This window comes from Triturus cristatus, chromosome 3_1 (assembly GCF_964204655.1).
Source record: "Triturus cristatus chromosome 3_1, aTriCri1.1, whole genome shotgun sequence".
Taxonomy (NCBI): domain Eukaryota; kingdom Metazoa; phylum Chordata; class Amphibia; order Caudata; family Salamandridae; genus Triturus; species Triturus cristatus.
The window spans coordinates 501867945-501877090 of record NC_140583.1 but is presented as its reverse complement, the minus strand read 5'-3'; the positions used below and the strand labels follow the sequence as shown (position 1 = coordinate 501877090).

General features: G+C 40.2%; 1 protein-coding gene across 6 annotated transcripts in view; it reads right to left on the bottom strand.

The window, feature by feature from the left end:
* Nucleotides 1-4155: 4155 nt before the first annotated feature.
* MAN2A2 (mannosidase alpha class 2A member 2) overlaps nt 4156-9146 on the bottom strand; it is a 658091-nt gene continuing 653100 nt past the window's right edge. For all 6 annotated transcript variants that reach the window (XM_085644368.1, XM_085644371.1, XM_085644369.1 and 3 more), the window contains 2 exons: nt 7513-7623; nt 4156-6832 (listed from right to left, as the gene is read on the bottom strand). In XM_085644368.1, coding sequence (XP_085500494.1) covers nt 6674-6832; nt 7513-7623 — 270 coding nt within the window. In that variant the 3' untranslated portion in view covers nt 4156-6673. The remainder of the gene's footprint in view (nt 6833-7512; nt 7624-9146) is intronic.

The following is a 9146-nucleotide window of genomic DNA, read 5'->3' as shown; positions in this document are numbered from 1 at the left end:
AGGGGGCGGTGCCCTAAAGGCCCTATAGCCACTAGAGAATGGAATAAAGTTAAAGGGACAGCTTTGCAGGAGCTTCTAATTGCCACGGCAGGTCAACTGCCAGTGGGAGTGGATGAAGCGTCTGTAGTGTATACGAATTGGCAGGAACAAGCCTGTAAGACCTTGGCCCCAGTTAAGACTCTTCGCCCTAAAAGATCGCAACCTTCGGCGCCATGGTTTACAGAGGATTTGAGAAATCAGAAACTCGTGTGTAAACGGCTGGAGAGGAACTGGAGGAAGGGCTATGGAGAAATTGATAAAACACTGTATAGGCTCAGTCTGCAAAATTACAAACTGCTTGTTTTCGCCGCCAAACAAAAGTACTTTGCAATTCGTATTGATTTGGCAAAGAATTCAGCAAAAGAGCTATTTAGATCCGTTTCTAATCTGGCTTCTCCAAGTCCAGCCAGCGTTCCGCCTAACCAGGAACTTTGCGAAGATATCACCAAGTTTTCCTGACCAAAGTAGAGTCCATCTTTTGCGCTTTGAATGGGTTGAGCTCTGGGGGAGTATATGCAATGGCGGAGGAACCAAAGTTAACAGTTCCCACTGTCACGTTTAAAAATGTCTCACCAGTGTCTCTTGAAGACATTCAGGAACTCCTCACAGCTGCAAACTCAGGGTCAACTAATGACCCATGTCCAGTGGCAGTGGCCAAGCTGGCTCTAATCCCTATTGCGTCGTTGTTATTACCAGTTTTTAATGGCATGTATGTAACTGGGCAGTTTCCTACATGTTGGAAATTAGCCTCTATCCTGCCCTTATTAAAAAAAAAAACAGTCTGGATCCAAAGGATCCCAACAACTTCTGCCCCATTTCTAGGCTTTCACTCCCAGCAAAACGGCTAGAAAAAAATATGAATACACATCTCAGTGCCTTTCTAGTAGAGTTACAAGCTTTGGACTCTTCCCAATATGGCTTTAGGGAAGGCCACAGCACTGAGACTGCCCTCATTAAGGCCACAGATGAGATCAGGGGAGATGTGGATCGGGGGGGCAAGGCAGCTTTGGTGTTGCTGGATCTGTCCGCTGCCTTTGATACAGTCCATCATGATAATCCTTAAATCCAAGAACAGATACAGGCGGTCTTGCCATGATATCTAATAGACATGGTTATTGCACTTCCTTTAGAACAAAAAATCTTCAAGTGCCTCATGAGACATCTACAGGCTACCACTGTATAACTCATAGTGAAGCAACTGCAAGACAACAAATATCAATGACGCTTTCTTCACAGACAGCAAAAAGTAAGTAAATGCACTATGACAATCAGGTGAGAAAAAGCAAGATAATGGACTTCATGAAAGATAAAACGCTGATCCTAGCACAGGGGATGAAACCTCATGTGAAGTGCAACCTCTGAAAGTTATGAAGAATAACATGTAATCAATTTTGTGTCTGTACAACACAGTGAAACTGTGGCAAAACTAAAGATGATGCACACTGGCACTGTTGGCCAATTGACATGATAGAGCGGGAAGGTATTCCATTATCTAAACTCACCTAGTAATAAACAGAGGGATCACCAAAGCAAAGACATCAATGTGGTAAGCAAACACAGTTTTGGCAACAATTTGTGAACACCTGATGAGGCAACAGGCACAAGTTCACCTTGTCGCACTCGATATTCAGGTACTGTTGTAGACAGTTGCATTCAAAGCCCTCACACATGGATGCAGAATATAGCTTACACCCACGGCCATCTTCAAAAATGACATATAATGTATTGAGAACAAACACATTCATGTCTCATGCAACCCTCGGTGGTTACATGGCAGGCTAGGAAACCTAATTTTACATAAGCTATTATCAGAAAAAAAAATTGTGGGGTATGACCCAGATGCCTACATATATTTGGCTACAGAAAGTTTCGACGTTTCTAAGTATCCAGGTAGAGGATGAATGATTTCGAAAGAGCCCAATACTGATTTACTTGACTAGATCCCAGACACTAATATGATATGCAGAAGTAATGGAACCAATAAGTCTGAACATATATGTGTCTTGGAATTAGCAATATGTATTGGCAAGGGAATAGAACTGTCTCTAAGAAAGTGAACTTCAGCGACTGGATAAGGGTTTTGGGGTCCTTCGGACGGGGCATACTTTTTTGTAGGGGCAAAGGTGAATGGAACTTGTGGGGAAAAGGGCTTTGTTTGCTTGAGGTGGTAATGTCTGCCTCTCACAGTGTAAAACGTTTTAAACCCTAATCAAAGTGTTTTGGTAATATGGAATTTGGACTCCTACTAACTTTGATGAAGATTTTGTAATCAACATCAGCTATGCTTGAGTAGGCTCATGGTGTAGGCAGCTGTCCTTAACTCAGTAGAGAAAATGTCATATCTATGTCTAACATGGCAATTCCACCTTCATTATGTTGGACAGTTTGGGCTTGATTTGGTCCACTGTTTGCACCCACTAGGTAATGAGCGAATTGCAGTGAGCTGAAAGCAGCTGATCTTGGGCACGAGGGGAACTAGAACAGTTTACAAGAAGGCCTTTGAGCTTGGGTATCAGAATGATGAGATGAGAAACACCTGATCTAGAGCGATGCTGTGAGCACAAGCAAATAGTTTTAAGGACTTGAGAAAGAGGGTCTTGAGTCTCATAAGGAAAAACAGGCAAGCTGCCTACGTTAATTTAAGCATCACAGGCTTGGCAAATGGGAGGGGGGTGGGGGTACTTCTTAAAATCAGCAATTGGAAAAAGGAGGAAATTAAACAAATAACTAAAAGTATGTTTGAGAATGTCACAATAAAGCATGCACTTCACATAGAGTTTCATAAAATCATTCAACGTTCAGTCTAATTTACTTAATATCTTGCTTACGATTCTAGTCCACTTACAGTCTACATTTGTGTGTATCAGTCTCTTTGGATTCCCCTCAACCTGATGTTAATGTCTGGCCTAGATGTGAGTGTCAGATGTAATATTAATAAATGGAAAGTCTGTGCAGAAGGAGAAGAGATCGACAAAATAAAAAGAAATGCTACTATTTGGAGCAAATATGAGTGAAACAAATTGCTGCTGTCCTTACACCCCTGACATTGGACCCGCAGCTATAAGATTCATGACCAACGTGTGACGGGTCCCAGCCATATACACTGGAGAACATATCCCTACCGCCCTTATGGCTGCTGCCTGTACATGAAATCAGTTAAAACCCGGAGGCACAATAAAAAACATTACGTTTTTAAGAGGGACATTAATCATCGTGGAAGCAATTTGATTGACTTTCTAAATAAAATACTGTAACGCCCACCGATTAGAGTGTGTTGGAACATCGTATGAATAATGCATTCTCTATTGTCCACGGTTTTTCATACTGTGTGTTTGTTGCTAAATGTTTTCTACAACGAATACTGATTATTATACAGCAAAGGATAATTTCAAACACCTTCACTCTTTTAAGAATATTAACACATTACTGAAATCTTGTCTTACCAACATCTTTACACTGCCACCCATTGAATACTAAAATTCAATTAGAAATTCTGAATTAAGAGCTAATATTTCTTCACTAAAACACGTTAAGTACAGTTGACTCATATTTTGAATATGCTCAAAATCAGACTGGGTTTGCCAAATACAGCTAGTAAATGATGGAGATATCTCAGGCTATTTGGCTGTATGCTTTTATTGAACTTGTTTTCTGTTCCCTTATGCACCCTCCCACTTCAAATACATTAGTCAGAAACAATGAATGCAATATCTGATAAAGTTACTGCTAGTCTGTTTTTTCCGTTGCCATAGATGTTTACTCTTCTGGTTAGTTACACTTAACCCAACCAACAAATATATTTTGGTCTCTTCCGTCTTTGCAGCCTTTTCCCCTACTGTCTTTTATACTCTTCGTGTGATTGATACAATCCATAGGTTTGTGCGCCACATATCAGATTTAATATAATGTAACACAATACAAATTGTGTGATTGATACAAGCCATATGTTTGTGCGCCACATATCAGATTTAATATACTGTAACACAATACAAATAAAGAGTTAAAAAATAGAGTTTCAAACTTTAATGTAATAATCTGGATAGATTGATTAAAACATATTTATGTGCATAATTGAAGCACATGCTATGCATTTAAAAATGAGTCCGTTAGGGAAAATCACTTTCAAAATGTTCTTTATTTTTTATTTTTATATATATTTTTTTACAAAATGTTCAGATACAAATTATTTGAAACCAGTGTATGACTTACCACTCCCCTCGGCAGTGTTTTGACCAACAGACATATTATTCTAGGTGGACAGTGTAGTAGCAAGAGTGGCCATCATATTTAATAAATCAACTTTAGCCAGAGAATGGGTTAAAATGATAATCGGCCAAAGACTGGCGTAGCCGAGAATAGAAATTACATGGGGACCAGGTAGACTGACAATCTGTAACAACGGTCAACAAAGGGCTGTGTTTGCTGCCGACAAGGTCTCCACTGATCCTGCCCTATTACATTATGATTTTGATCCAGTAGGATGATAGCATTCAGTCCTTAGAAAGGAATACAAACATACAAAGACAAGGGACAAACGTGGAGTACAGGAAAACGCTGTAAATGTTCATAGTACCTGTATCACTTCTCCCGCTACAGTTATCTGCCTTATTTACAGCTCAGCCTCCTGTTGTGGAGTCAAATCCACAACATGGGGGCGGGAAGGAACTGTGGGTACTGTAATAAAGGGAGGCAGTTCCAGCACCTATGAGAATATAGCTTATTTTGTTGGGAGACATGTTGTGAAGTCTCCTTCCTTTTCTTGATAGAACTCAGTTTTGCACTGTTCAATAATCCACCTCTAGCCAGGACCAAATGCACTGTGACACACTCGGGGAACAAGAGTACACTCATTTATAGAGCACCCCCTGCCTCTATGGTGAAGCTTAAAAGGAGAGTCCAATTTGTAGTCAAGAAACAGCATAGAGCATGATGCAGAACAATAACATCATTAACAACATTTGACAACCGTTTTACTGCTCTGGTATCTTATGGATCAATTGCGTAATAAATCACAACTGTAAAGATATACACACTATATTAAAAATGCACCAAAATGTGACCAGCAGTTCATCAGGGGGAAAAAAGAGCAATTACGGTTTCCCTAAAGTGCGATTCTCTCAACTTGTGTGAAGGTCCTCGTGGAATTTGACCATCCTGTGACTCTGTGGAATTCTATGCCAGCACTGATGAAGTGCGTTTGTGCATTGTGTGCACAAACTATACAAAAAAGCATCATAGGATCCACTGGTACCAAACGGTATACAGCTTCTATTAGTGAAACCAAACAATTAGTCAAGAAATATCCTCATGTATGGAAACAGTGAAACATTCGATACATCAGCATTGCAATGACATCCTGACACTGAATTTCTCAGTCTGAATGCATGATGTGATATTCTGGATAAGAAATGCACAGATACAGTCATCAATGGTGAATGCTCATGAATGAGCTCCATTGGCTTCTGGTATAAATTTGATTAGTAGTCAATATGTATCCTAGCAGAAATCACAGTAGATGAATGTTTATGTTGTGAATAATAACACTGTATTTCCTAAACAGTCCTAATTTCAATACTGCAAAATAAATGGGGCTACAACATCAAAGGGAATTTTGGCAGGAGAAGGGAGTGCCTTGCATTGCGAATATACTTAACTACTGTTGTCATAAAAATCAACCACACAATTGTACAAAAAGGATACATTTGAAATATAAAACTGCACTTTTCGTCCTATTGTTACAATAAGCAATCCAGTTTGAATCGAAGAAGACGGTATCTGTAGAAACAGTACACAACTCTGGGTACTGTAGTTGTTGATGGACCACCATGTTTAGAGGAGCACACCAACGGTGGTAAGGACGACAAGAAACACATGCAAAATCAAACCGGTATAGATGAGAGTTTGTACATGTGGAGATTAGCCCACCAAGAACACTGAGTTGTAAGGGTTCACAGCATTTCACACCCCAATGACGCAAATTTCTCTAAGATCTTGAAAGACAAACTAATCAAATTAGCATGGTCAATCCTGGAGCTGTGTAGTGCAAGCAACGACCTGCAAACTGCTGGTAATATAGTAATTACAGCAACTCTCCTGAATTTCACTAACAACTAAGACTTGTTGCAGGATCTGTAGCTGCATACATTGAAATGGCAGAGGGTTGATAACAAGTTGACAAGTTAACTTGAAAACCTTGCAGCATCCATTTTTATGAAATTCAGATCTCTTCATCTGAAAGAATCAACTAAAATCCTTCCCATAAAGTCGATCTTTGCATATCCCCACTGGGGTGGGGTGATGATAGAAGCAGTCTTCAGTAAGAACGAGCTAGTCGAATCGGTAATCTGTTTGACAGTGATTCAATTCAAATAGGATATAAAATAAATAAATAAACATTTTCATGAACCAACAGAGTATATAAATTAATTTGCAGAGCTCTGTTCAAAGTTGTTAAAAATCAGAGGATGAAAGAGATCTCCCAGAGTTAAGTTAGAGGCCACTTCTTCATTGTTCTTTCTCTGAAAGCACTGCTTGCAAAGAGTTTGTAGGTGCTAAAACGAACATGAGCTCACTGGAGAATCATCACACATTCAATGCCTCAGAGTGAGATCAGTTCCTTTGGTTTTTAGCAAAATTAGCCGAAACGGATGCGAAAGGTGGAGATCTCCATTGGCTCTAAGTACAGAATGGGTATGCTGCCGTTAGACAATGGTGCCAGCGGGTACATCAGAGTCAAGGAGGTGGGCTGCATCGACACCACGTCTAGGGACTGGAACAGACTTGCGATGTTAAGCTGTGCAAAAAAGAATAAAAAACTCAAATATGTATGTGAAAAGAGAAGTCTACAGATTAATGTTTCACGGAAAAAACATTCCAACTCCTCAGACCACTTTAGTACTTGAAAACTAAAACCATGAATCAATTAAAATGGTAGCCATCATATGCTGAAATATTTTTGTAACCATTTTTCTGGTAATGTTCCTCTGAAAAAGTAGTTTTTTAAAATGGCACCACATTGCGCTCACAAATTGGTATTCTTTGTAATACGAAAGGAAAATATATTTGTTAATTATTGTACAAATGTGCAGAGTGTAGGAGGTGGGAGAGAAAGAGCATGCAGGTAGTGAAAAGAAGGAAATAGGAATAGCCTTTATATCTTCCCATTGTTTCAGTTCTCATGCTTCAGATTTTTGGGGTCCCCAATGGTGTCTTAGAAATTAACACATGAAGAAGGGAAGCAACTGAGGAACGTAATACTGCCCAGTAAAAAGAACTGCACTGCATATATTAACGTTATGCACAAACATGATTAAAAGTACCCTTTTCAAGAGGGGTGCTGCAGGGACATGATTCGCAAGCTATCTTATTCGGGTGTGTCAAGCATGACGCAGGCAAAATATTGTTGATATTGGAAATCCGGTACAGCGACTTAAATGATCACACAGTTATGAGGTACCATAGCGTTACGATTACCTGCCCTTGGCTTGTGGTGCAGTTAAAACCTAAATTTTTGGCTTCAAGCCCACAGTCAAATCCTTTCCGGTGTAAAATCAGTGCAGTCTCTGATGATGGTAGCCTGTCTTCCTAATAAATGGGAGAGAAAGGGATTTGTTAAGATGAAAGAAGATTCCAGCGCTACTTAGCTAAGATCATCAGTAGACCCCACTTCAAGTTTTGACTTTGAAAACTAATGTTGTGTTCAATTACATTTTTACAGGGATACTGTTTTTCTGTTTACTTTGGGCTTACTGAAGCGTAACATCGTACATATAACATGAAGCCAACGGAAAAGCAGATTCTCTCAAAAATGGTAGGATAAAACAAACATTCCAATTAAATAAAAACTGAGTGAGTGGAATAACAAGGTACTAAGTTTTGTTAACGTTCTTTCCGATGGATATCAGAGCTCCACAGATTTCCTTAAGTGAACAACAGCTCCAGGTGTTAGACAGAATATGGAAATTTGAAACTGGTTCTTCGTCACTGGTGCCAGGTTTCACCCAATGACATCCTGGCTGGGGTCACAAGGAGGCACTAGGAGTAATGTGATCACTGAATATAAGGAGCACGAGCCTTGGTGATGTCAGTCCCATCAATGCTTTCAGAGTCTCCAGAGAGAAGTTAGGTATCACATATGAAGCCAAAACAAATGGGGAAAAAGATATCAGAGATATCAAAAACTCTCAGGTGGCGATGGGGTTTGGTCGTAAGGAACATGTGGGAGCTCTGTTATCCATCAGAAAGCACGCTACAGAAGAGGAGAAATATTTTATTGTGAATATTTGCTTCTGCAGATTCCTTAAGTGAACCCCTAAAACAACTTCACGGGCGCAGGGTCAAGACGTTCACTCATCAAGAATGAAGGGCAACTCTTTCAAAATAAGAATGTTATCTTTTTTCTGTACGTAATGCAAAAATGTTCAGAAAATGCCTAGGCAGATGACCAAATTACTGCATTACATCTGTTCTGATTCGGAACAACGTGTGAAAGAGTAGTTGCAGTACAACTTGTAGAACGAGCCCTGCAGCTCCCAGGTGCTGGAATGTCATCCAAATCTTAACTTTAGGAAAGTGGGATGTTCATTGTGGTGGATGTGAATCCAACATAAGGAATAAGTACACAAACATATCAGGGCAATTTAAGATTTAAGGTAAAAAGCTCCAAGAAAAAAGTAAAACATCAATGAATAGTCACAGTTGCCCGGGACCTTGGTGACATTTCAGGACGACTGCGACAGAGAGCAGGTTGGAAACACCAAGAAGGTTCTCCTAGTCACAATCCTCCAGTGGGGCAAGATGTCAGGCTGTATCTGCCAAAGTTTGCTCAAAGCCATATAGCCATTGGACAAAGTCCAGCTGAAGCTGCTGTTAGTTTTGGCGGAAAAAGATAGGAGCATGAGAAATTAAAATTTCGCAGCCACTGTAGTCCTTATGTCCGGTAGATACTTTTCGTGAGAGGCACTTACGGGCTTGGACTCACTGCAGCAGAGGCTACCACAGGGTCCATGCTTCTGGCCAGCTGGGCCCTTCAGGAAGAGGCCTCTTGCAGCTTTTTGTGTCCCTATCACCGCACAGGAGGTTAGCCAACTGACCCTTGGAGTCCAAGG